General features: G+C 48.8%; 1 protein-coding gene across 4 annotated transcripts in view; it reads right to left on the reverse strand.

Annotated features, from left to right (window-relative positions):
- The window catches only part of Atg7 (autophagy related 7), a 215,459-nt gene that overhangs the window by 8,572 nt on the left and 179,826 nt on the right, over positions 1 to 27,061 (reverse strand). For 2 of the 4 annotated variants that reach the window (XM_075983122.1, XM_075983125.1), the window contains one exon: positions 19,484 to 19,574. The exons of the other annotated variants lie outside the window; for them this stretch is intronic. In XM_075983122.1, coding sequence (XP_075839237.1) covers positions 19,509 to 19,574 — 66 coding nt within the window. In that variant the 3' untranslated portion in view covers positions 19,484 to 19,508. Of the gene's footprint in view, positions 1 to 19,483; positions 19,575 to 27,061 lie in introns of those variants that run through there. 4 annotated transcript variants of the gene reach the window in all.

Genomic DNA, 27,061 nt, shown 5'->3' on the forward strand with positions numbered 1-27,061 from the left:
GTGCGTGTGTCTTTAATCATTAGAATAAGGGGGGAGGCTGCAGGATCCCTGGGGCCAGGGCAGTTCCCAGAGCTCCAGAAGGTTCTTGGGAAGCCATTAATTGAGAATAGCTCTCTAGAGAGCCAAAGCCACAGCTTAAGGGCAGCAGTGTTCTGAAGTGACATGAGGGTACCCTGGCTGTCTTAAGCCCCTGCCTAAATTTAGAGACATCTCAGGACAGGCACCCATGGCCACCACAGCACCACATGGCCCTGCTGATGGTGGCAGGCCCCATCATTGCAGAAAGGAGTTCTCAGAGAGGCTTTGTGCTTCCCCTTTGACTTCCGCCGGGTGTTCCAGACGGGAGCTGCTTTCCCATACACGCTCTCCCCAGTCCGACAACAAGCCACATGGAGCCCTTGCTTTGTAAGCACATCTCCACCTGTTTGGGGGTGAGCAACTCAGGAGACTGAGAGGCAAAGATTCTGGGCTCAACCTTTCCCTTGGCAAGTCTTCGATCCAAGCATGAACCGCCTGTCGGGCACCCACAGGGTCTGTAGATGTGTACAGGAAGAGGCTGAGCTAGAGTAGGCTGGGTGCTCACTGGAGCTTCTGCAGGGGATGGGCTAGTGTAGGTCATGGAGAATGGAAAGTTCCAGCAGAAATGCCCACATGGCCCCCAGAGAGGGCCCCTGAGCAGGACAGCCAAGAAATCTGACCTTTCAGGAAGGCTTCCTGGAGGAGGGGTCTACAAGGAGACAGAAGCAGGGGCTTCCAGCAAGAACACACCAAGGGAACTGGCGGCTGGCTAGGGAGACTCCTGCAGGAAGAGCTCGCAGGGCAGCTCAGCACAGGCTGTCAGGGCCAAGCCAGGAGGGGCGGGGGAAGTTGTTCTTCCCGGGCAGGGGGACTTTGAAGGTCTACATGAGAAAACATGACTATGGACACATGGCCATCAAGCCCCTGAGAGATAACAGTTTCCCATGTGGGCTCCAGGACCCCTGATTTGGAGAGACAGGTGACAGAGGACAGGGCTGGGTCACTAGGAGCTCCATGTCCTATTCTACTAACATGGAGTATACAGTGTCCCAAATAGCAAACAGGAAGCTACTGTGTGTGGTCCCTGTCCAGTGGCACGTACCCCCCGGCATCAAGGGCTGCCATTCAGGAAGGGCTGATGCTGTCCAGGCTACTGTGGCTTTGGGGTTCGGCCTTTGCACCACGGCACACAGGGCCTGCAGTGAGCAGCAAATGCAAGGACAGACACACGGCCACAGCTCCAAGGGCAACAGTGTTCTGGAGTAATTTGGGGGCATCTTTCTTTACCTTGGCTGTCTCATGCCCATGCCTAAGTATAGACCTGTCTCAGGACAGGCAGCCATGGCCGTCAAGGCTCACACTGACAGCTGACAGTGGCGGGACACAGTGCTAACTGCTCTTCCCCAGAGTTGTTTTCTCTTGGGTCTTCATCTATTACAGCCTGGTACATCCTTGGCAGGAGGTGCCAAGGCCAAGACCTGGACTCAGAGACATGACCATGCCAGCCTATATAACAACTTCTCCTTGGGGCACAAGGCTGGCCAGGTTCTGCTGGGCAGTACTTTTCCAGCCACTTGGACTTGTTCAGGCTGGGCATCCTCTGAGGGGCTTTGGCCATGCCAGCTTGTGTGGCAGTATCTCCCCAGCACACGAGGCTGGCCAGGTTCTGCTGGGTAGTACTTTTCCAGGCACTGGGTCCGTGGATCCCAACTTTCCCTTCATGGAGACACATCCCCAGTGGTGGGAAACCCGCCTCAAGCTGAGTTCCAAGATCTGAAACTGGCTGTAACATGAAAGCCTGCCTGTTTTTAAGAGCAAAAATGAGAGGGCAGTTGTTTCCCTTAATAAACACTCTTTTAACCCGTTTTACAAACAAACCAGCTTTCTGCTCCTAGTTTCTTTCCTGTCCCTCTTTCTCTTCGTTAATTTGATAAGCAACAGGCGCCAAGCTGAGGTAACGTTTTGGTTACAGAGCTGAGAAAGAAAAACTGTGGCTTTGAAAAATGGCCTCTGCATGGAACCAGCTCCACTGGCCCCTTAATGAGTCTTTCCTGCTGAGATTTCTAGGGCCTAAGAGGTAGCCTAGAGGTAAAAGTACATTCTCCTCTTCCACAGAACCCATGACTGGTCCCCGGAACCCATGTCAAGTGGCTCCCAGCTCCTCCAAACTCTAACTCCAGGGCATCTTATCTGGCGGCTCTGAGTCCCGTGGGCACCTGCACACATGTGCACAGAACCCACTTCTGCTTTAATAAGTTTATAGAACTGAGTGTTTGCTCGGAGAACAGGATCAAACAGCAAATAGCATCCGGTTCCAACAAGAGGGAACAGAGGGCTGGACAAGCCACTGATGGAAGCGCTGGAACCCCACTTCCCTCCCTCCTAAGGCTCTACAAGCCAGCCTCGAGAACAAGGCATAAGAAGTGTCCGCACAGACGCTTAAGACCTTGTTTGTAAAGAACACAAGTGGGGATCACCTTCTCTGACACCCCAAGAAGTTCCCACCCATACCAGCCTCCTGAGCCCTGGATCAGCTTGCAGGACAGAACCAGGGTAAAGGTGATGCCCCAATATTCTCTGTCTTGGGCCTTGACTCCAGTCCTCCCACTTCAATCTGGAGCTTCTCTTCCCCCCTGTCTGTGAAAACTGCCACGTTAGCATGCAAAGCTCAGGGTGGGCTGGGTCCTCACAGGTCCTGGTGTGGGGTTTGGCACCAAGATGACTGACATCCTCAGGTCTGAACGGAAGGAGCAGGTTCCCACGCACACTGTCGGGAACCCACTGGCCAACTGTGCCTCTCTCTGCATCCCATCTGTACTCCTGTCTACTTTGCCCTCCTCTCTCTGGGTCTCAGTGTCATGCACACCAGTTTTCTCCATGCAGGTAATGTACCTGGCTCCTTTGCTGGCTCTGAGTTTGCATGGTATCACGGTGCTTAGCAACGACACGCTGATCGTCAGCAGTGCAGGAATGCACACACCACACCACGCTGAGTGAGTGGACCGAGCCCCACTGAGCCTTCTTCCCACCGTTTTAAATCTCAGCCCACACTGCGTCCTCAGCACCCACTGTGCTTCACGGCACAGGGAGGGACTGGCTAGCTGGCTGGTATGTATGTAACCCTTCAGGGTCTGGGTTAAACTGGGTACATTCTTGGAGTGGTTCTGGGGAAGGTTCCTTAAAATGACACCAACGAAGTGTTGAGAAGAGTGTTAGCGTGTGGCAGCCTCTGAATGTCAACCTCCATGCTATGTTGTCAGGACAGACTTCAGTGAACAGGAACTTGCAGCTCATGGACCAGGTGACAGCCGAGGCCCTTCATCCCAGTCAATAGCAATCAGGCACACAGGAGGACAGGGCCTGAGTTAGGGACTTCATCTTCCTGAGGTGAACAGCTAGCCCATCTAGGAGTACTCATCAAAAGGCTCAGTGTCAGGCATGAAGGGAGAGGTTGATCTTTCCCATTCTGGGGTGTCCACTCTCAGGATAGTGGATAGGAGCCGTGTTTCCCATGCCCACACCCCTCACCCTTTTGCTCTAAAACCTGCCCTGGGCTGGGTGCCCTGCATCTAGAGTAGCCTCCATCTTCTAGAGCAACAGATCCAGGGCAGGACAATCAGGCTGGAGTCTCAGCTGGCTTGTAACCCATGAACTGAGTCCCAGGTAGCTGGAGTGCTCCCCTTGGAGCCAGCTGTGCCCTGCAGTGCCCTGCCACCTACAGATCAGGCACAGGGGTTGGCTGCGGGGGCATATTCACTAGGACTAGGCACGGAAGCCAGTTTCCTTTCTATCCCTTTTCTTTAATATCTGGGATAAATCTAGGTCTAGTTTGCTAGAGAAGGGCTCTACCATGGAGCCCCACCCCCACTCTGTCATGGCAGCGGTCTTTTTAAAGATTAAATAGTTCTGGTGAAAGGGCTGATGGAGGCAATGGGATACTTAGAGGTGGGGGGCATATGGTCCTGTGGGGTACAAGTTAGAAAGGTTTGGGGGTTTTCTTGCATGTCTTTGTTCCACTCATGCAGACCACTCCTCCTCAGTGAGCACTCCTTCCCCATGGAGCACTGATGCAGACCACTCCTCCCCATTGAGCACTGATGCAGACCACTCTTCCCCATTGAGCACTCCTCCCCATTGAGCACTGATGCAGACCACTCTTCCCCATTGAGCACTCCTCCCCATTGAGCACTGATGCAGACCACTCTTCCCCATTGAGTACTCCTCCCCATTGAGCACTGATGCAGACCACTCTTCCCCATTGAGCACTCCTCCCCATTGAGCACTGATGCAGACCACTCTTCCCCATTGAGCACTCCTCCCCATTGAGCACTGATGCAGACCACTCTTCCCCATTGAGCACTCCTCCCCATTGAGCACTGATGCAGACCACTCTTCCCCATTGAGCACTCCTCCCCATTGAGCACTGATGCAGACCACTCTTCCCCATTGAGCACTCCTCCCCATTGAGCACTGATGCAGACCACTCCTCCCCATTGAGCACTCCTCCCCATTGAGCACTGATGCAGACCACTCTTCCCCATTGAGCACTCCTCCCCATTGAGCACTGATGCAGACCGCTCTTCCCCATTGAGCACTCCTCCCCATTGAGCACTGATGCAGACTACTCCTCCCCATTGAGCACTCCTCCCCATTGAGCACTGATGCAGACCACTCCTCCCCAGTGAGCACTCCTCCCCATTGAGCACGGATGCAGACCACTCCTCCCCACTGAGCAATGGGGTTTCTCAGAAGCAGAGAGAAAGGAGTCTGATAGCTGTTCTTGCCAAGACGCATTGCAGGGTCCTCAGGGCTCCCTGCACACAAAGGCTGCATTTCCTGGAATTTCCCACAGGTTGCCCCCCCTCCACCCTCAGCAGGGCAACTGACACATGCAGCTCAGCTGGGGCTCTTGTGGCCTGGAACAGAGAAGAGCATGCAGCCGCCTGCAGGGCCTCACTCCTGCTGCGAGTGGCTCTGGCAAATGCATTGATCGTTCAAAGCAGATGGAGCTTGTTTAGTCGGGTCTGCCGAGGTGGGAAGGGCATTATAACACATCTGCGCCTGTTCCTTCTGCGTGGTCACCCAGGTTCCCACTAGCCAGAGGCCTGTGCACAAAGCCCCAAAGCATAGGGCACACTTGTTCCAGGGCACACACCCTCTGAGTGCCTCCTGATTTGGCCACAGTGGGACACGGTGGGAGGGCAAGAGACCAACGTAGAGACGTGGATGGTTGAGCAGGCAGCTGGTGGTTACAGACCCATCCCTGCCTCCCTGGAGCGGAAACCAAGGTCCTAAACTCTTCTGCTCTGTCCATCAAAATGTGTGTGGCCTGTGTCATTCAGCCTGCCATGGCTGAGACTCAGTATACTGCCATCAGGAAAGGTCCCAGACAAGAGAGGAAACAAAGACTGTGGAGTTCAGGAGCCAGATGGCACTGGGGACAGACCCTGCTCGGTTTCATGCTGGCAGTAACCAGGTTGCATCCCTGAGAGATTTGGGGACTCTCCCTTGCCAAAACCTGACCAATAAAACTAGCAAGGCTTGTTTTGTGACTGTAATTCCTGGCTGAACAGGATGGGAAAAGATTCTGTCCTCTGGAAGAAGCATAGATCTCAGGCTGCCCTTGCCTGGCATGTAGTGGCCAGGGCTGACACTTTGCTGATCTCTGTACTGGGCAGAAAGGCGGTGTTCATCTGCTTCTCCCTGCTGCTGTCCCTAGATTTAATTGTATTGTCTTATATTTTCTAAACAATGGCTTTAATTACTTTTAATAAAGTGTTTGGTTTGTTTGTTTATTTTGTTTAGAAGCATTACTGAGTCTGTGACCTTGTGCCTGCTAGGTCTCTACTGTGGTGTGTGTTCACAGCCTAAATACACAGCTTGAATTCTTTTAGCAAAACAAGGAACAATGCTCACCAACACTTGTGATTCTAAGTATTCAATTTCTGCTTCTTCTTCACCTGTCTACATTCTCACCTTCTACACTTGAGAGATCACACTGTTGCCTGAATGCACAGTTCCCTGTTCTCCACTACCTCTGATACAGTTTTCCTTTTGGCTCAACTCTTCCCCAGGCCATTTTCGTGATCCTTGTGAGGGAAGCTTGCTTCCCCATGGGCAGGCTGGCTAGATGCAGAATAGTGAACTCAAAATGCATGAATTCTCTTCTGCTGGGCCCTTGAATTGTGTTTTACTCTGTTGGGAAGGAAGAAGGTCTAACTGTAGCTCTGCTTGTCATGAAACTCACTATGTAGACCAATACAGCTAAGAATTTACAGAGATCCGCCTGCCTCTGCCTCTTGAGTATTGGGAATAAAGTCCTGTGCCACCATGCCTGGCCTTGTGGTTTTATTCTTATGCGGTTAACGTTTTAGATGCACTTTAACTTTTTTGCTGTACTGGTGATGGGACACAAGTCTTGCACATGCTAAGCAAGAGTTCTACCATTGGATTGCATACCTACCTCTTGTAAACAAGCTTCCTTAACTCAGCAAAACATCCAGCAGACACCAATTAATGGCAAAAGTCTCAGTTCAGTAAGGACAAGCAAGGAATCTGCTGTGGGTGAGGTCACTACCATTCAGACAACGTGATAAGACAAGAAAACAAGCTACACAGAGGGCTGCAGAGACAGCACAGTGGTTGGAACACTGGCTGCTCTCTCAGAGAACCAGGGTTCAGTTCCCAACACCCACACCATGGTTTGCAACTGTCTGTAAATTCAATTCCAGAGGCTCCAACATTTTTTTTCTGAATGTGAGGGCATTGCACGTGAGCAGTTCACATATACATGCAGGCAAAACACCCATACACATAAAATGAATAGATATTAAAAAAAACAAAGTTTTAAAATTGTTATCTACAGAAGGTATGACTAATTGGGAGACCTTAGTAAGTTTTCAGTTGACCAGAACAAGAAAGAAAGGTTAACAAGATTGTCAAATGGATGGCATATAAAGATCAAAGTTTCCTGTACACCAATAATAACTTGGAAAAAAATCAAAAGAGCCAAAGACATTATTAATAATCCTATTGTTTGCAAGACAGCAACTGAACAGCCGTCAAAGGACTTCTCTAGACAGAGCCTTCCACGGTGGGTATGAGTCAAGCTTACCGGCTGACACAATTTTGCCCATGAACTTGGCAGGCAAGACCAAGGTAATAACATTTCAATAAATACAGCATTGTGCAGTTTACTGAGTTAAATCAACTGTCACCATAGCATTCTTTAAAAGAACATAGACAGAGATAGAATCTTTATTTTATGCAGGATAGCTACAGAAATTTTTGTTACTTTCTGCTGCTTTTCTGGATTAATACTGGCTTTGATGAGATATTAATACTGGCTGCTTAAATAGATGTTGTATCAGGACTGGGGAGATGGCCCAGCAGTTAAGAGTATCTACTGCTCTTGCAGAGAATTGGAGTTTGGTTTCCAACACTTCCATGGTTTATAACGCTAGCTCCAGGAGGATTTGGTGCCCTCTTCTGGACACCATGAAGATTGCACTCACACATGCACATCCCTACACATGGACATATGCATGAAGAAAAACAGAACCTTTCTAAAATGCTACATAAATCAACAAACAAGTGTGTCTAACACAAGGGCAGAGGGAGTAGGGAAAACCCCAGTGAATTATGTGTCAAGAGTCTTTCCTGAGTGGAGTTAATGACTCAGCTAAAGGAAAGGGGTGCTTTGCTTTGGCTTCCCAGGAAGTAACTCAGGTGTGATGTGACACAGGGGGGGCAGGACTGTTCCTGCTGCACTGGCTCAAACATCTGCTCCCGGAAAAGACTACGAGCTGACAGGAGCATGGTGGGTCTACTAGACCTGGGGTGCCTGGAATTTATTAAACACATTGAAAACAGATTGTCTTCACAAGGAGTCTTCTGTTTTTCTGAGAAATGTGTACTTCTGAATTTCTGTAATATGCCACAGTCCAAGGGAAGTGCCATATTGAATTCCCAGGGCCTCTTTGCTGGTGGCCAGAAGACAATGTCACCCTTCACCTGCTGTGCTTCAGAGGTCCTTCTGCTCAGCCAAGGCTCACCTAGCCAGGGGGAGCCTCCGGGCAGGCAGCCAGAGCGTGAAACAGTGGAAAAGACTTGGGGAGTAGAGGGTGTGTGTTCTAGAGAGACAACTAGGAGAGGGAGACTCAGAAAGGTTTGAAGCTGTGTTTGAACACAAGTTTTGAAAATGGCCCCGTCTGGCTTGACTGGGGCTGCACACTTAAAATGATAAAAAACATACTTTCTGCTTAGCATTCCACCACAGTCAGTGGGAGCGTGCATTACTCTGGAGAAGAAAGGGCTGGGACAGGGCACCCAGAGGCTGCCGCTGGCCAATGTGAGACTGAAGACTGGCCCTGATGGGCTCTCTCCTGTTGCTTCCCTCGTGTTGGGCTCCATTTCTTCTCTTCCTGCCCCCGCCCCAGCCTTCCCACGTTAGCTGGGTTTCACTACTGCTGTTTTGGCTGTAAGGAGGGATGCAGTGGGGTATAATTATTCTAACAGCATGAAGGGCAATTCTGCTTCCAGAGCAACACTTTAAAAATCTTTGTTGCCTGCTGCGTGCCAGCATCACCAGAGTGCTTCCTTCAGAATACGAGCAGAGCAGCGCCATAAATCAGGTGTGGGGAAGCCAGCCTCCAAGAGGCAAATCTACGTCCAGGGATCTCTGAGGAATGGCAGCCGGGACTTGCTGAGACTGAATCAAGCAATTCAGGTTCATCTCTGCTGGAGAAGGTCACAGTGTTGGGGCGCGGTGTGGGGGGTAGGGTAGATGGACAAAGCTCGGGCCTGCACTGTTGTGGAGCATCGAAGAGCAGATGTAGGGAGGGTTCAGAATTTCATGAGTATAATTTTGCCAGAACCGAGCATCCTTCCTCTTCCTCCAAGGACAGGGGAAGACAAACAGAGGCACTGATTTTGGAGGATGCTCCATCATGTACTAGTCATGGCTTCTGAGTGATCCATACACTATGGATGGTGGGGAGGGGATGAGAAATGGCTGGGGTTGGACCTGTTACAAGTTTTGAGGCCCACATTAAGATGACCTCATCATTGCGTGGGAAGTACTTGACAAAACTTCATGCAGCATCTTCCTAGCCCTGCTAAAGAGCCCTCTGAGGAGTCAATGTGGCTGTTTCACAGAGGAATAGATGTCCGAGGAGAGGAAGAGACCGGCTTAAGGCCTCAGCTGGCTGGCTGGTAGATAGCCAGCAGCCTGGAACTCCACACCAGAGTGAGCTATGCAAGCAAGGGTGGGGTGTATGTGGGGTGGGGGTGGAGGATCATCTTTGAAGGGGTTTCCTGCCAAAACGGCATCAGTGGCACGGGCTCCCAGGTCTAGAGTAAGGCTGCTGTGAGTAGTTAGGAGCGTCTCATTATTCAGTCACAGTCTTAAACTCAGCTGTGCCACTCAGATATAAACGAACATCAGATGCTGAGCCTAAATGCCATGAATAATTAGGGTTGCAGCCCTGGGGTATGACTCCTGCTGCAAGCCTATCCAGCCCAGTGCAGCTTCCAGGGGGCGGTCTCAATGATCCTTCCCTCTGCTACCCTGCACAATGGTGCACCCCATAAGGCTCATCCCCAAACTCAGAATTCCTGAGTCTCCTCAGGTATCACCCAGGTATCTCCATCACCGTGCAAATTATGTTAGGAGAAAGGCAAGAACACATCAGATGGTAGTTGGTGCCCCTTCCACCCAGAAAGTCACCAATCCTGACACTTCATAAGGACAGGCACAGTCTTGTCTGCAGTGGCTTCTGCCCTGCAACAGAAGATTCCCAGATAGAAGAAGAGGAGAAAGCAGAAGGATAGGGTGGGAGCTATCAAAACCTCTTCCTTCCAAGAACAGCCCTGAGATACTGAGACGGCTGGGCAAATGGAACCCCGGCTCTGCCTGTCCTTAGCTGATAGACTTGGGATTAGTTGTTGTTGTTATTATTACTTAGGTTTTGTGAGACAGGGTTTTTCCGTTTTACAGCCCTGGCTGTCTTAGAACTCACTCTGTAGACTCGGCTCATCTAGAACTCACAGAGATTCACTTTCCAAGAGCTGGGATTAATAGGTGTGTGCCACCAATGCCCGTGCAGGACAAGTTATTTATGGTTTATTCCTCAGTGTCCCTCTCTCTAACCATAACAGAGTCGGAGTGAGGAGCAGTGACAAACACAGTTCTACAAGGACCAGCAGTCATTTCCGCTGCATCTCTACCGTGGTTGGCAGCAGCGATGCAGGGCGGCTAAGTGGGTAACGAAAACACATAGATTACCAATTTAAGAGCATGGTTCATCCCATGGGAAGCTTTCTGGTATGGCCACATAACACTGCCCTCCTGCAGGCCCAGCAGTGGACCAGGCAAGCACACAGGTGCAGAATCCCCTGCCAGAGGTCCCCGGTGTCCCTTCCTCGCGTCCTCCGGCATCGCCTGCCTACAGTGTTAGTTCTTTCTCCTCTGCTACAGATCTATAACTTCACATTCATGAGTTACCCTCTATGACATTTTGTCACCCTTTCCCATCCTGTCCCAGCCACACCCCACTTCCTCTTGTCTCTGGCGCTCCAGCATGTCCAGCCTGTGCATAGGCATTCTTCCGCTGGGGGAAGGTGCGGGCAGTTAAGGCAGTTGATTGCCGCTTCAGACGCTACAGATCTGACACACGTTATGTCTGAGATAGCAGATTCTATGGTCTGTAAAGACTGGCCTTCAGCAAGCACGCCAGGCAGGCATGTTGACCACTACCCCCACGTTTCAGAAAGGAAGCTGGTAGCTCAGCGGCCTCCAGGGTCCTCTCTGCTAACCCCTCTCCAGTCCTGTGTGTGGCTGACAGCATCAGATTCCTCAGCTATGCCAACACGACAGCCTCCAGTGCTGGAATGTGCCAATTTGCTTCCAGAACACAGACCCAAGAACAGAACTCACAGCTGCCTATGTCTGTGATAAAGATGTATGCTTAGAGCAGGAAGGTAGAAAAGGGTGTGGGCTCTGCCAAATCCCAATTTAAAGATTAATACTAAACACTGATGTTTTCAACAGCGAGAAAACATCACTTCCTGAAATAATGGCGGATCCCTGACAGGCCCAACCCTGGGTCCGCAATGACACCCGCAGCTAGGTTTGCCAGGAAATAGCTGAGGAAGGGACAGGGAGGCTCACTCGGTACAGAGTGTCCAGGAGGGGTCGTCCTCTCCTCTGTCACCATCGGGCCACTGTACAAGGGTCTAAGTGCTAGCGGACAGCAAAGCCACGCTGCCATGTTACAGAGCAAAAGTGTGTGTGGAGAGAATTCCTCGCAACGTCCCCAAAGGAAGCGGACAGGTCACCTTCACTGTTTACTGAATGAGTACACAACGGAAGGGGGCATTTCCCATAACCCTTCACTACAGCATGGTGAGAGAAGGCCATCTAATCGGGACTACCTGTCTGCCCCTGGCAGGATTCTTGCTGATGGAGGATGAGGTGGTACTGACTGACCTGGGCTCCGATCTTGGACAAGTTGCCATGTATCTAGGGAAGCTCACTGAGTTTAAGCCTCGGCCTCCCTGTGGCAAGGTCTCATGAAAGCTACAGAAATGCAAGGCAGAAGTCTCTGATGCCTCCCTGGCTTCTCTGACTGACTGAGAGGCCTGCCCAGTGGTGCTAGCTCCTCTCCAAGACAGCATGTCCTAAAACGTCTTGTTATCTGCAAGTGGAAAGGGAAAGTGAAGATGTGTTGGAACAGAGTAGTTAGGGAACACACGGATGCCTCCGCTCAACCGCTTCAATGCTGACAAGTACTGCTGACAGGACCGTGAGTATCTCAGGCAGCTGGGACCGGTCCTGTCCCTCAGCTGCTGTGGCTCAAGGCCACTCTAAGAATAGCACCAGAGTCAAAGTGGAGTCAGGTTCAAACTGCAGAAACTTTCCACCGAGGAAGGACACATGGGTCAGAAACTATCACCTGCATCCATCTCTCTCAGCACTAATGCGGAGATCAGCACCTGTGCTCCTTACACTACACACAGGCTGGGAGACAGACAGACTTTCTTAGGATCAGGGAACTCAAACCCACTGTGGTAGTTTGAATGAGACTGCCCCCATTGGCTCATATGTTTGAATGTTTAGTCCACACCGGTGGAACTGTTTGGGAAGGATCAGGAGGTATGGCCTTATTGGAGGAGGTGCGTCACTGGGGATAAGCTTAGAGCTTTCAAAAACCCACATCAGTCCCAGTTAGTTCTCGTTCTCTCTCTCGTTCTCTCTCTCTCTCTCTCTCTCTCTCTCTCTCTCTCTCTCTTTCTGCCTTGTGCTTGTGGATCAAGATGTAAGCTCTTAGCTATTGTTCCAGCTGCCATGTTCCCTGCCATGATGGAGTTATCCTCCGAATGCTTTCTTCTTTAAGTTGCCTGGGTCATGGTGTCTTATCAATGCCATAGAAAAGTAATGAAGACAGCAGTAAATAGGGAACTCCATTGCCTTAGGTTTAAAAATTAAAGTCAGAGCTTCAGAGAACCCAGTACTTTCCAAACAAACAGCAAAACCAAGCTCACCAGTGAAAGTCTGTACCCAGAAAGCTAGTGAGGTGACGTTTCAGAATGAGACTTTGTGTTGAGGTTCAGTGAGCACTGTCTGTCCTCATCCATACAGGCTTAGTCTCTGGGCTTCTAGTTTCATGAACACTTAGACCAGCTGAGTGCTCAGAGCTGCAAGGAAACCTGGAAATGAGCAAGTCTTTCTTCATTTGCTAGGTGGGAAACTTGGATTCTGTGATGATCCCAGTCTTTTGGGAAGAGGAACCTCAGTAGAGAAAGCACCTCCAACAGATTGCCTGTAGGCAAGTCTGGGGGGTGTTTTCTGGATTGGTGATTGGTGTGGGCAGGCCCGGTCCTCTGTGGATGGTGCCACCCTTCGGCAGGTGGTCCTGGGCGGTAAAGAGAGCAGGCTGAGCAAGGCCTGAGGAACAAGAAAGCAAGGGCCAGGAAGCAGCACTCCTCTCCAGGCTCAGCTTCATTCCTTCCCCAAGTTACTGCCTACTTCCTTCAGTGATGACCTGGAAATATAAGCTGAATAAAGCCTCTATTCCCAGTTCGCTTTGGGTCATGGTGCTTTATTCTAGCATCAGAAACACTAAGAGTTAAGAGAAATGGAGGCTTATGTGGTCTGCCTTTTCCAGCAAGTCAGCGCTGACAGAGTGGATGCTGCAGTCGGGGCTGGCTGTTCAGCATGGCACCACGCTGGCTTTGAGGGTCCTGTCAGGTTCTTCTCTATGTTCTAACATGACACCATTTGGACACTGGCCACATTGGCAATGGGAAGAATGTTTATTCTAGAATCTAACCCCCCCCCAGATGTCCCTCCACAGCTTAGATTCTGTGTTTGACGGAGCAAAGCAAGGCACAGCAAGAAGGGAATTCACACAGCACCGCTCCTGCCTGGGTGGCCAGTAGCCTGGAAATTGGCACTGAAGAGCTTCATGGTACCGTCTGGGGCATCTCAGAGCCTCAGCTTTTCCACCTCCACCTCTGAAGGCTGTCTCCACCCTCACCTGGCCAGAATCCTCAGAGGGCCACAGCCCCTTTCCCTTTTCTGACTCACCACCCAGCGATCTCCATGTGGCCCTTAGGTTGTGTCTGTTTCTTCCCACCCCTTCCCAGGCCACAGATTTTTGTGACCCTCCTTCGTCCAGTTGCTATCTGCAGTCCCTCTTCCACACTGTAATCTCTATCACTCCTCCACATGAAGCCTGGCTTCCTGCTGCTATGTTTCTGAAGCAGGAACGCAACCATATATCCTAGTTAGAGGGCCCATCCTCTCATGGCTCTCCGTAAACGCTGTATCCTCACAGAGCTGGCAAAACCTTATCTCTGCCGAGTCTTAGCCACATGCTGCCCCCTTCAACACCACTTCCGGTTCCAGTAGGGATTCCCTCTCTCTCTTCACTGACCCTGCCACACTGTTTCTTCTGAAGCATACAAACTTTCTCTCTCCTGCCTCCTTCCTGGCTCACCACACACATGTTTTTCTCCTCAAAAGCCTCCAGGCGACACCCTCCAGGCTGGTCAGTGATCTCTCTGGCTTCCTCAGGGCACTGACGAAGAGCCTGGACTTCCTGGGCTCTGCAGGCCGCTGCCACAGCGTCTACTCCTACAGCTGGACCGGAGATCCCTGAAGTCTAAAGGCTTCTGAAAGATTTTGGTGTCTGTACTGTGTCAGACCACGCCCCCTCCCACCTCTGGCAACCGCAATCTTCCTGTTGCTTCCAGAATCTGCCCTCTCCAGAACATCACATGGTTGTGGCTATGCAGTTTTCAGTAGACTTCTTAAGTTTGCAAAAATACATCTACAGTTTCTCTGTACCTTTTTATGGCTCAAGAGACTTTTTCTTCTTCCAGAGTAACATTCCATTGTCTGGATGGAGCATGATTTTCCCTTTCACATGATGGGGGTGTTTATCATTCTACTGTGCCCACATGAGTTTATTTACTGTGGCAGGGCTCACACTCCAGGCCGCGCTAAGAACATAGGCTACACCTAGCTGCATCTCTGCCCTGGGCTGCTTACAGTTCCTGACGGGTATGAAGAAGGCTGTGGGTTCTAGGCGGACAGAAGGCTTGTTTTTTACTAACTCACTTGGTAAATACCAAAGAATCGGGCCACTGGGTTGCATGTCTCCTTAAGTAGGAAACTGCTCAGCTGTCTTCTGAGTGTCTGTGCCACCTTGAGTTCCCCCGCTGTGGCTGTGAGGGCCTGCCAGAACTTCACGTCCTCTCCAGCAATCATGGTATCCATTGTCCACCGGGGTCTTTCTCAGAGCCGGCTGGTGGTTCCTCCCTGCTGTTTGATTGGCTGGTTCATGATGGCATCTGATGCCAAGCGCCTCCTCCTGGGCTTTCTCTTGCTGAGCTGGCATGCACTTTGCTCCTCTCTGACCCTTTAGCACAGTGGGTTCTCAACTTTCCTAATGTTAAGACCCTGTAAGACCTCATGCTGTGGTGACCCCCCCCCAAACCATAAAACTACTTTTGTTGCTACTTCATAACTGTAATTTTGCTACTGACATGAATCATAATATAAATATTTGATATGCAGGCTATCTGGTTTGTGACCCCTGTGATAGGGTCATTCAACCCCACAAAAGAGTCGCGATCCCCAGGTTGAGAACCTTGCTGAAGCTGGCACAGTCAGTTCTCAGAGAGCATCACTTTAGGAACTCAACCCTATTTTAAAACAGAGTGAAGCAGGGTGGTGGCGCACGCCATTTAATCCCAGCAGAGGTAGGTGAATCTCTGAGTTCTAGGCCAGCCTGGACTACATAGTGAGTTCCAGGACAGCCAGCACTATACAGAAAAACCCTGTCTCGAAAAACCAAACCAAAACAAACCAAACCAAACCAAAACTTTCCAAAAAATGATGAGGCTGTGCTCTGCTGAGGTGCACTTCCTACTCCAGGGCTTTTATCCTGGCCACCCCACATCCCAGCATCTCATTGCCTGTAGTTCAAGATAGGCTAGGCCTGCCAGATGCCATCTTTAACTATGCAAGTCATGTCTTATGCCTCATTAAATTGTAAGGTCTTTGCAGAAAAGGGCCGTCTCAAACAAGGACTTTTTTTTTCTAAAAACAGCATAACTCTTTTTGTGTAGAAGAATATTTCTAACACACACACACACAGAGAGAGAGAGAGAGAGAGAGAGAGGGGAGTTTAAAATAAGTAATACGTTCTCTCTCTTGGAAGCATCCCAAAGCCCAAGTCTGTCTTTCCTCCCATCCCCCGCCCTGTCAGACATGTCAGAGCTAACCACAGCCCTGCGTCTATTCAGCAGGATCATGGCTCTGCAAGGGACAAAGCCTTCTATTTCCAATTTTCCCTGTGGCTAGCAGTGTGCTCAGTGGGCTCCACTAACTCACTTGGAGACTTTCAAAAGCAGAGCTCTCTGTTTTCCTACACTGGCTACCGGCAGAGATGCAGCAGACACCTTCTGAGCATCAGCTGTCCTGGCAGCTAGAGGTCCTCTCAGCAAAGCCACCCTCAGGCTGGCACATGGGGTCCAGCGAGTATTAAGAGTGGGTGGTGTTTCCCTGAATCCCGCTCCCATTTCCACAAATGGGACAGGCCCTGAGCACAGGGAAAGAACTGCAGCCATCACCCTGCAAGTAAACTCTGCCTCTCCCACAGATCCTGGCCCTGGAAGGAAATCCTGCCAGCCTGGCACATGAGAACCTTCACTTCTCAGTCCCACTGGCTGGGTCCAGGGCTCGACTCCACCACTTTCCCCAGAATTGGACCAATCACTTCCTCTTTTGGAGCCCAACTTTCCTTCCCCATTAACTAGGCTCCTAAGACTTCAAAGAGCAGTCCTCAGGACTCGGAGACTGCACGAGGCACCAGCCACAATGCCTGGGACACAGCAGATGTCCCGCAAGTGGCAGCTGCTGTTTTTATCCTGTGCTCTTCAGAGATCATCTCACACCATCAGTCCCTTCTCTCATTTGAGGGGCACTGTTTCTCACAAAGCTCAGAGCTTGGGTGGTCGCGTCCGGTGGCCTGGTTTGGGGGTCTAGCCAGGCTGGCACGGAGCAGGGCAGAGCTTGAATATGTACAACCATAGGCTGGCAAAGGGTCCTTTTTGCTTTTGGTGCTCTCTCCAGCAGGTGTGGAAGGGCGTCAGCAGTCAGGCCTGACAGAGGCAGGGCTGGGAAATGTGGGGAGTCAAGGAAGTATGAAGTGAGGGAGTTATTCCACACCCTGAGTGGGTGAAGACATAGATGCTGGCCTCTTACCTAAGGGAGTTGGGGAAGGCTGTGGATGGCAAACCCTGACCAAAGTAAACATTTACAGTTCAAGTTATCAACTCTACCCTACAAGTCTGATTGCCAAGAACAGCAAAGTCAGACACACGCGCGCGCGCGCGCACACACACACACACACACACATACACACACGTGGAGCACAGAGTGAGAAAGGGCACAGAATCAGCTAGTGTTTCCTGTGAGAATGTGCTGTTTTCAGCAGGAAACCCTGGGAAGTTCGCACAGGAAGGGTGGGCCTTCTGGGTAGCCTCTGAGGATGGTCACCCAGGGCAGGGAGGCAGGAGTGGGTGGAGCAGCCTTGCAGGGGATGGGGCCAGCCTGGGGGGTGAGTGGAGCATCCTTCATTGGGGACCAAGGGAGCAGGGAGGCTTCCAGGGGCTTCTGCCAGGGTCAGAGTCTGCAGAGGCAGTTTGGTTCCACAGCACTTACTGTTATGTGAAGGTCACTGTACAGTTTAGTTTTTAGAGGGTGGGGCAAAGATTGTTTTGGTTTTTATGCTTGGAGCAGGTCAAATAATGTGGCAATTTTATAAAATATAGTCAATTTTGAGTGGCGTGAGGCTGCTCTTGTGAGCTGAGGGGTATCTATTTTAGACAAGCAGCCGCCCCTGAGTTCCTGTGGCCTGTTGGGTGGGGCTGGTGACATTCTGGGCAGGATGAGAGAAAGATGATCCTGAAAGGGGGTGAAGATATAGGATTTCAGGCAGCTCTGTCAGGCACATCCCTTCCTTCTGGCTCCCGCAGTTACCAGCTGGCTGGAGAGAGGGGCGAGAGACAGGCCAGACACACATATAAAGGTCCTATTCTGTGGTGAAGAAAAACAGGGGTGGCCAGAGGGAAGAAGCCCTTCTGGGTTCAAAGAAATCAACTTAGAAAGCTTTGCTTATAAAAATAGCCATCTGTGTATCCTATTTATATCTCAGGCGGAGAGCCCTATCGGGATTCTGGGCTGAGTCAGAGACCCTGGAAATCGGCACCGTGTGGGATTATTTTTGATTGATGGGAGAAGTCTGAAACGCCACTGGAGCCACTGAGTCAGGGAAAATGTGAGTGCTGGCAACACGGGGCCATTTCCATGGGGCTCTTGCTGTACAGAGATACACGGGTTCCTGAAAAGTTGGCTCTCTAATGAACTCAATTAACAAAATCATATTTTCCTAGTGAATCACATTTTAAAAGTAGAAATGGGCTGGGGGAGGGGTGGCACAAAACCATCACAAAACACTGACAACTGTGACCTGGAGATGAAATAAAAATCACACCTAATTGCGAAAATGCCCAAACGTCACGCACTTGAAGAAACGTTAATGCTCTGACACAGAGGTTATTTGTCAGGAGACATGGCTTTGCCTAGGCCATGCAAGTTTTGGGGGAGGGCCTGCAAGACCTTGGGGTCTGCTTCTTTGGGTACCCCACACTGGAGCTTCAAAGACAACATACAACACCCAAGCTACATCTGAAAAAAAGTCTGTCTGGATTTTGCTGACCATGTACAGGGCATACCTGGCCCTTTAATAGTCACCTGGGCTTCCATAGCTGTTTCCTCCTGCCAGGAAAAGTCAACCAAGCAGGCCTGCAGTATTGCTGTTCAAACAAGCTGTTTGTAAGCTGCAGGCCACGGCTGTGTGCAGCCGGGTCACACAACTGCTTGCTTATTTAACTTACTTTGGGAGGAAGAAATTGAAGAAGTGGCCTGAGAGTTTTTAATCAAGTTAAGATGCATGAAGGTATTTAGAACTCTCTGAAAAGGTAAAGGCCTTGGAAATGCCACCTCCTTCTTAGGCCATGTGCTAATAACAATGTCAACAACTGCAGGCACAGGTGCAGAATTGGGGACTATTAGCTCAACACAAGCTACATATGGCTTAGATAGTGCATGCCACAGGCCTGGGGCCTCTGTGGGGCCATGCACAGCTGTTAGGAGCAAAACTCTTCCTTTTGCTACCTCGCTGCCTCAGACTTGAAGCTTTACACCGTCAGTGGCAGGTCTCAGAAAGAGCACTTTTTGTTTTGATTTTGCAGTGATGAACCAAGTTGTGGCCCAGACTGCTCTTGAGTAAGTTTTTTTGTTTGTTTTTGTTTTTTAAGACAGGATTTCTCTTTGTAGCCCTGTGTCCTGGAACTTATTTTGTAGACCAGGCTGGCCCCGAACTTACATGCCTCTGTCTCTTGGGTGCTGCTGGTGGCTCACATCTTTAATTCCAGCACTCAAGAGACAGAGGAGAGGGAGGCAGGAAGGAGGGAGGGAGGGAGGGAGGGAGGGAGGGAGGGAGAGAGAGAGAAAGAGAGAGAGAGAGAGAGAGAGAGAGAGAGAGAGAGAGAGAGAGAAATAACTACAGAGAGACAAACTCATTAAAAAGCCCACTAATTAGGTTGAGTGTGATGGCCCAAACCTGTAATCCCAGCAGTCAGGAAGTAGAAGCAGGAGGTTCAGGAGTTCAAGGCCAATCTCAGCCACACAGTTGAACTATGTGAGGTCCTGCTGTTACACAAGACGATACAACAACTTCATTAACTGTAACCAAGGGCTGCTTAGGAATTTTCCATTGACAAAGCCTTATTGCATGTGTCATTTTCACCCAACCCCTACAATCCCCTGTGATTAGGACTGCCCCCTACCTTACTCTAAAAAGGGCTGGATGACTTTGATGAAGTTACCAAGGAGGTTCAGTTGGCATCCAACAGTCTCAAATATAGCAGGGGGCACCAGAAGGCACAAGAGCTGTGAATAGCACTTTGCCACACTGTTGCCTCTAGAACACAGATTTGACAAGTCTATTATCTTTGACCCTAGAGTTTTGGGGTCCTCAGACACCCACAGTTCCCAATTTTGGGCAAAGTTCCCATTTCGAGGGCTGGAAGTGGTAGTTAGGGCTTTGCAAATCCAAGGGATGCACAGGGAAGGACACTGCCTTTGCAGACTTGACTGTGAGGGTCGCTTAAGGGACAGCTCATTCTCCTCCACAAAGATAGTCCAAAGAATGCTATTTCGAATAACCGAGCAGTGTAAAAGGTCAGAGCATACAGTCACAGAAGGTCAGTGTCTTCATTAACAGGGAGCCCGAAGGGAGACAAGCCAGCACCTGTGTGTAGGCACACCTGCAGCTCAAGTTGCCCGCCCGAGGGTGGGGCCACACCTAGCTCCCTGCCGGTCCTGTCTGTCTGAGAGCTCACCCTTCCTTCCACAGCCCACAGAAGCAGGCTCAGGTTTTTTAAAAGCACAGACTGTCCAGCCTTACATTCTCTCTTCCCACTCGGTCTCTTGAAGTCCTCATTTGATTAGAGCCATGTGGTCACAAGGGTTGTCCCCCAACTTCCATTCTTCCTAGAGGCCCTGCTTCATTCTTAATTTCCCTGTGTCAGAATAGCGCGGGGCATAGTTACTTCTTGATGTCTGGATTTCAGACATTGTATCGTACTTCACATCTAGGGTTGGTGAGGATTTAACTCTCTTCCATTGCTATGCAATCCCAGGATTGCAAAATCTTATCTTCTCATCTTCCTACTCTGCCAACCTGATAATTGCACTTCAATAAATCTCTGTCTTGACATTATTATGACTGTCTAATTGCTGTGTCTAGTGAGCCCTATCATGCCAGGACTATTTATGTATGTATGTATGTATGTATGTATGTATGTATGTATTGGCAGTGGGTGATGGAACCCAGGGTTTTGCACAATTTGCACAAGGAATCCACTCCTGAGCTCCCTCCAACCCCAGGATGCTTTTTCTTTCTTTACCAGATTCGTTTCCCTAGAACTAATAACTCTTTTATTTGTTATTATTTTGCTTTTTTTTCCTGGACTCTTCTGGATCACTTATTTCCAAACTTCCTGCTGGCTGTCTCAGTCTTCTGAAGACACATTCAGACATAGCAGGTATTCAAACTTGAACTCCCAGCTTCTTGACAAATCCTCCGGGAGGGCTGCAGAGACGGCTCAGCATTTAGGACATGTTGATTAGGTTCTGAGCATCCACATCTTGCTTTCAGACCCAGGTGGGTTCCCAGCACCTACATGGAGGCCCACAACTATTTGTAACTATAGTCCAGGCAACCTAATGCCTTCTTCTGGCTTCCTCAGGCTCCAGGCACACAGGTGGTACCCATATACACATGCAGGCAAACATTCACACACATCAAATAAAAATAAATAAATACATCTTAAAACAAACAAACCCAGCGTCCCACCCCCAAACCAACAGCCTTGGAACACGCTGGCCTGACTCAGACTCTTTGGTAAGTTGGTGCTCTGGGCCATTGCCACCCCAGGTTTATTTCTGCTGCCATGCTGGTATGTTTTCTTTTTTTCCAACTTCATTATTCAGATGCGTAAATTCCTACCCTTATTGATGAATTTGCTTCTCTCTGCAATTTCCCATTTCTTTGTCCTTGACATTAGTATCAGAGAGAGATTTTAAACTTCACTGCCTGGTACTTTACCCAGTGCATTTTATTTTACCAATGTATTTTAAATGTACTACGTTTTTAATTTCTGGGAGCTCTTTTAAGTTACTGGAATATCCCTTTTCATGGCAGCTTGTTTTCTCTTCATGAACATTTCTTTCATGCAGCTGGGAGCACTGGGGTGAGTGGAGGTTTTGGAGCACTCCACTTTCATGCCCGTGCACAGTCCGTGCTTCAGTAACTCGCCATGAGCTAGCTGACCGGCAGCTTGAGTTCCTTTTCATACCCAGGGAGGAGAGCTGAAGGCTCTTCCACGTCCACCGTGACTTTGCTGAGGGTTCATCTGTCTGAGCCATCACTTAAGAGCCCCTGACATCTGCTCTCTGGGGCTGGTCAAATTCCCTGGAGAAGGAGCATCCACTGCCTCTTCACTAATAACCACCGGGCTGCTGGGGGGACTGTCATGGGCAGGGCTCTGAAACCTCGGTATTTAGCACCCAGACCCGTGTTTTCAGCTCGTCACCTTGCTTTCAGTGCTGGCAGACCTGCTGGAGCACAGTGAATGCAATGTGAACTCAACAGAAAATGTACTCAGCTGCCTTCCTGGAGCAGGGTGGGGCAGCTGTCCATGTTCACACAAGAGGTGGCTCTCAAAGCTTTTTTGCAATTTCAATTGACTGTCTTTGTCTCAGCCCTCCTATCAACCTTCGCAGGTGCCTGATCCCCCCGCGTCTTTAGGGATTTCAGGGTCAGCTGTTTTAGTCGTTAACTTTTTCTTGTTCTTTCCAGACTCCACTCTCATTATCTGAGAGTGTTCTTCAATATATCATTTAAATTTATTCATTGAGAATTTCATACAATGTGTTTTTATAACATTTTAATTTATTTGAGAATTTCAGATAATGTATTTTGATCATGTGCCTACCATACTCTCTGTGAAAGCTTTGTTTTTTACTAATTATTTTGGCGGGGGGGGGGTGAGGATTTTGAGACAGAGGTTTCTCTGTGTAGCTCTGGAGCCTGTTCTTAAAACTTACTCTGTAGACCAGGTTAGCCTCGAACTCACAGAGATCTGACTGTCTCTCCGCCTCCTGAGTGCTGGGATTAAAGGCGTGTGCCACCTTTGTCCGGCTAGTAATTTATTTTTAAGACATGATCTTTTGCTTAGGCTAGTCTGAACCTCCCAGTATGGCGAAGGATGATGTTGAACTCCTCATCTTTCTGCCTCTACCTCCTGAAGGCTAAGATTACAGGCATGCGCCACCACCTCTGGTTTCCTAAGATGCTGGGGTCAACTGAAGGTCTGCTGTATGCCGCTCCTGACCAGCCCTCTACCAACTAAGCTACGTTCTTGCTCTCCCTGAAATCAATCTTATCTTTTCTTTTTTGCTATTTTTATGAAGTTTTAGAGGAATCAAAAGGAAAATACATGCATTTGGTCACTCTTAAAAGTTTGTTTGTTGATTTATTTAGGAATAATGTGCACAATTCAAGATTCAAAAGAAAGACAACAGAGTCTCTCTCTCCCATCTGCCTCCATCAGTTCTCAAAGATGCCACCTCTGATTAGAAACCACACTGCCATTTTCAGCTCTCTTTCAGATAAGACCAGGATATGGCCAGCCCATCTGTGCCATCCTATTCCCAGAGGCCCCTGCTCAGAGCTACTCCAGGAAACCCATGTTAAACAAAGGAGTCTTGCTAGCCTCAGGAGGAGGATTTTGACATTTAAACTTATCTTTAGGGCCCCGTGAGTGAGTCCCTTGTCTCCTCTGTTGCCCCTGTGGTGACCCCAGACCATGTCTGGTATTTTGTTAAACTAGCTGGACCACAACAGTCACAGAGATGTGAGTGACTGACAGCTCTACCTTCTTAGCAAACTGTCACCCAGGGAAGCTGCTCAGGCCTACCAGAAAACAGAATAAAGCAGGAGGGGGCTTTAAACAGGAAGAGTTTCAAACCAGGCCAAATTTTGAACCAAGTGAATTCAAGGAGTTATCTCCCAAAAGAGTGAGTGGCAAAGCTGAGCTACTGGAGAGAGCTGTTTTCTACCTAAGTGAGAAGGGATGAGGCAGCCTGCTGGAACATCACCATGGGGTAAAGGAACGGGAACGGCCCTGAGTGACAAATCTTGACAGCGCCTTTAAGAATGAGTAGCTAAAGGAAACATCATAGATACCAAAATAGCAAAATTCTGATTTCCAGTCTGAGTATGACATGGTGGCCACTGTAGACTTACATTCACACCAGCAGCCACAACAACTGGACAAGTATGCAGAATAACATAGTCAAGCTCTGCAGGAAACCAGCAGGGAGCTCAGTGGAGAGCAGAGTCTGTGGACGGGGTGCGGCAGAAGCCAGAGACAGATGTGGCCATGGAGCCCACTGCTGACAGAAGGGGAGAAGGAGCGTAGGTGAAGGAAAGAACCCAGTAACCTGCACAGAAATCCGTAGCTAACTCCTGAGCTGCAGAAAGAATGGGAGATGCCTAAAAGACAACAAGAAAGAGCTGGATTCTTCCAGAAGACACATGTTCAGTTCCTAGGATACAACTTCCATAGAAATCAATGCCATCTTTTATCTTCTGTGGGCACAAGCTTAAGTCTGTGAGAAACACTGAACTGGGGGTAAAAGACAGAGTGAAAGACCAGCACCAAACATTTAGCCACGTCTCTAGAAAGACTACCCACGTGCACCATGCTCTAAGAGTGAGAGAAACACTGAGACAGATCTGTCCCCAGGGACTTAATCCAGGCTTTAAGAGAGTTAAGGTAACAAGAAACAAACAAACAAACAAACAGACAATCGTCTATAGTCCATACTATAATCTAGGATTTCTGTTATTGACAATGTATAGAATATAATAAAAATTACTGAGTATTCATAAGACCTGAAAAAAGTAATCAAGAATATCTGCCTAGCATGCCTGAGGTCCTGGGTTCAATTTCAAGCACCATGAAAACAAACAGCAGAACAAAAGCAAACCCAAATAAAGCCCCATCCACTCATCTACTAAGCACATTAAATATAAGTGTCATTTTAAAATCTACTTAAAAGATGAAGACTATCAAGCTGTAGTAACAAACAGATACTAGTCTACCTAGTATTATAGGTAGAAGCCTATAATACTAGCTAAGACTGAGGCAGGAAGATCACAAGTTCAAGGCCCTCCTGTGTTACAGAGTGAGTTCTATGACAGCATGGGCAACTTAGTAAAAATCCATCCAAAAATCAAAACAAAAAACCACCATCATGAAAACAGCTGGGCATATGGTTCAGAGGCAAGGCACTTGCTTGCCAAGTACAAGGCGCCAGGTTCAACTCTTAGAACTGTGAAGAAAACAAAACAAACAAAAGCAAAAGCAGACTTAACTATATGTTGTTTACAAGAAATACATTTTGAATACAGGGGTAGAGCTGGTGAGATGGCTCAGGAGGGAAAGGTACTTGCTCTTAAGCTTGAAGACAGACCCCAAGATTCACATGGTGGAAGGAGAGGACTGACTTCCTTCCCTAAGCCATCCTCTGACTTCCACAGGCACCCCACGGCAGGTCTGTATACCCACAGACAAGTATAATAAATAAGTAAAAGTGTAATAACTAAAAAAAATATACAAGGGCAAAGATGAACTGCAAGTAAATGCCCTACATCCGAGCTCTATATTAACATAGGTACACAGCTGTGAAGGTGGGCTGTATAGTAACAGGTAACTAGAATGTTCTCATGATGAGAGAAGGTTTGGGCTCACAGAACGATTTCTCAGTGACAGACACAGTATCATCGTTCTGAAACAAAAAATTGAGAATAAAAAGTAGACAAATGTGAAGGGACCATTGGTTTCCAGTTCTTTTTTTTTCTCTCTCATACATTACATCCTAACCGAAGTATTTTATCAACACATATAGAGAGGCATTCGTAAAGTCGGAAGAAGAAGTCTAGTAGGTCATGAGTGAGATTAATCCACCACAGAGGGGATATCAAGTAGAGAATTAGCATGTGGATACGAGAGTCCAGAGAGTGCCAAAGAGGGGTGGACTGGTCACGGTGGGAGGTGGGGGTATTTTAAGAGGTGGCTGAAGATCCAGAGGGCTTGCAGAAAGTGACACTTGGACTCCAGACTCCGAGTGCCTACTCTGCTGGGCCATGTGAGGACTGGTTCTGTCTCACCTGGCTTTGGCCTCAGCAGTGTTGGAAAGTGCAATTACCTACAGTGTTCCAGTGGAACTCAAGTCAATATCTCCAAAGTTACTTCTACTGGATTTAGTCTTGGCATAGATACGTGCCACAAAGCCTCTGCCTCGAGAAGGATGGATACCCAGTTATGACCACAGTTGTATCCTAATAGTTTCTGAGTCAAATAAGCCCAGGGATCAAATGTGAGCTCAGGTGCTCATTTTCCTGCAAAAACGGCAGAAATGGCTGAAGAGATGACATAGTCACAGTATTCCTAAACGGGTCATTGCAAACACAGCACAGCTGGGAACAAGGGTTGAGGCAAAGGCTGAGGATTTGAAGGAGGAATCTGAGTTGTACAGATTCTATACGTGTGTCTATGATTCAAAGCATTTGAAATGCAAATGAAGTAAGAAGAGAAGTTTATTCCCCACGGTAGGGGCGCTAAGCACCCCTGAGAGGCCAACTGCTCCCCAGCAGATGAAGGCAGCCAGTCCCCCGCTCCCCCAGCTCCTGGAGCAGCCAGCAAGATCCAGATACCAGGTTTGCATCACCTCATCTGCCATGGAGTACTTCAAACACGCAAAACTGACGGCAGGGCCTAATAAATCTTCGTGAATATAGACATACAATGACTGCCCGCATCCTGATTCTCATTTCCTGTGTATTTCTCATTTCTTCATTTTTGAAAAGGACACTGGAGTATTTTAAAACAAACCTCAGACATCATGCCAATTTAGACTTACCTTCTGCATGTGTGTGTGTTACCTGCATGAATGTATATGTACTATGTGTATGTGTGGTGCCCACAAAAGGCAAAAGAGGGCACAGAATTGCCTGGAACTGGAGTTACAAATGATTGTGACCTATCAAATGGGTGCTGGGACCCTCAACTGCTGAGTCATCCCCAACATCCATCATTTTAAATATATTTTATTAGATTTCAATTGATAATGACTACATATTTATATATATGTACACATATATATTATATATGGTGTTTGTGTGTGTGTTTTGAAACAGGGTCTTACTATGCAACCTTTGCTGGCCTGGAACTCACTAGATCCACCTGCTTCTGCCTCCTGAATGCTGGGTGGCCTAATAATTATAACCTTGTGTCTCTGTGTGGTTTGTGTATGTGTGTGCGTGAAAACACAACATCAGTTGTCTTCCCTAATCACCTTATTTTTTTTGAGACAAGTCTCTCACTGAACCCGGAGTTTGCTGATCGGCAAGACTGCCCAGTCAGCTGGCAGACCCCAGGGACCCTCCTGGGATTACAGGTGCACACTGTCAGGCTCAGCTTCTTACATGAGTGCTGGGGATCTGAACTCAGGTACTTTGTTCATGCTAGGCAAATGCTATACCACCGAGATGCACCCCAGCTGAGATGCCCTCTTTTTATTATGTCAGCCTGAAGGTCTCTTAGTGAACTGAAGTTTTCAGTTAAAAAAAAATCCCTCTTTAGATGTTACTGTGTGTGGAATAACTTTTCTTCTCCTTCACTTTTGGCTGTTTATGGCAGATCCATAGAAAGTGCGTGTTTATAGATGGACTGCGCATCCTGTAAGCTCAGCGGATTCACTCTTGTTCTAGCGTTTCTCTTGTGGGTGGTTAGGGTTTTCTACACAGAAACACCACGAATGGGAAGTTTCTCTTCT

Source organism: Microtus pennsylvanicus, chromosome 8, assembly GCF_037038515.1.
Source record: "Microtus pennsylvanicus isolate mMicPen1 chromosome 8, mMicPen1.hap1, whole genome shotgun sequence".
NCBI lineage: Eukaryota > Metazoa > Chordata > Mammalia > Rodentia > Cricetidae > Microtus > Microtus pennsylvanicus.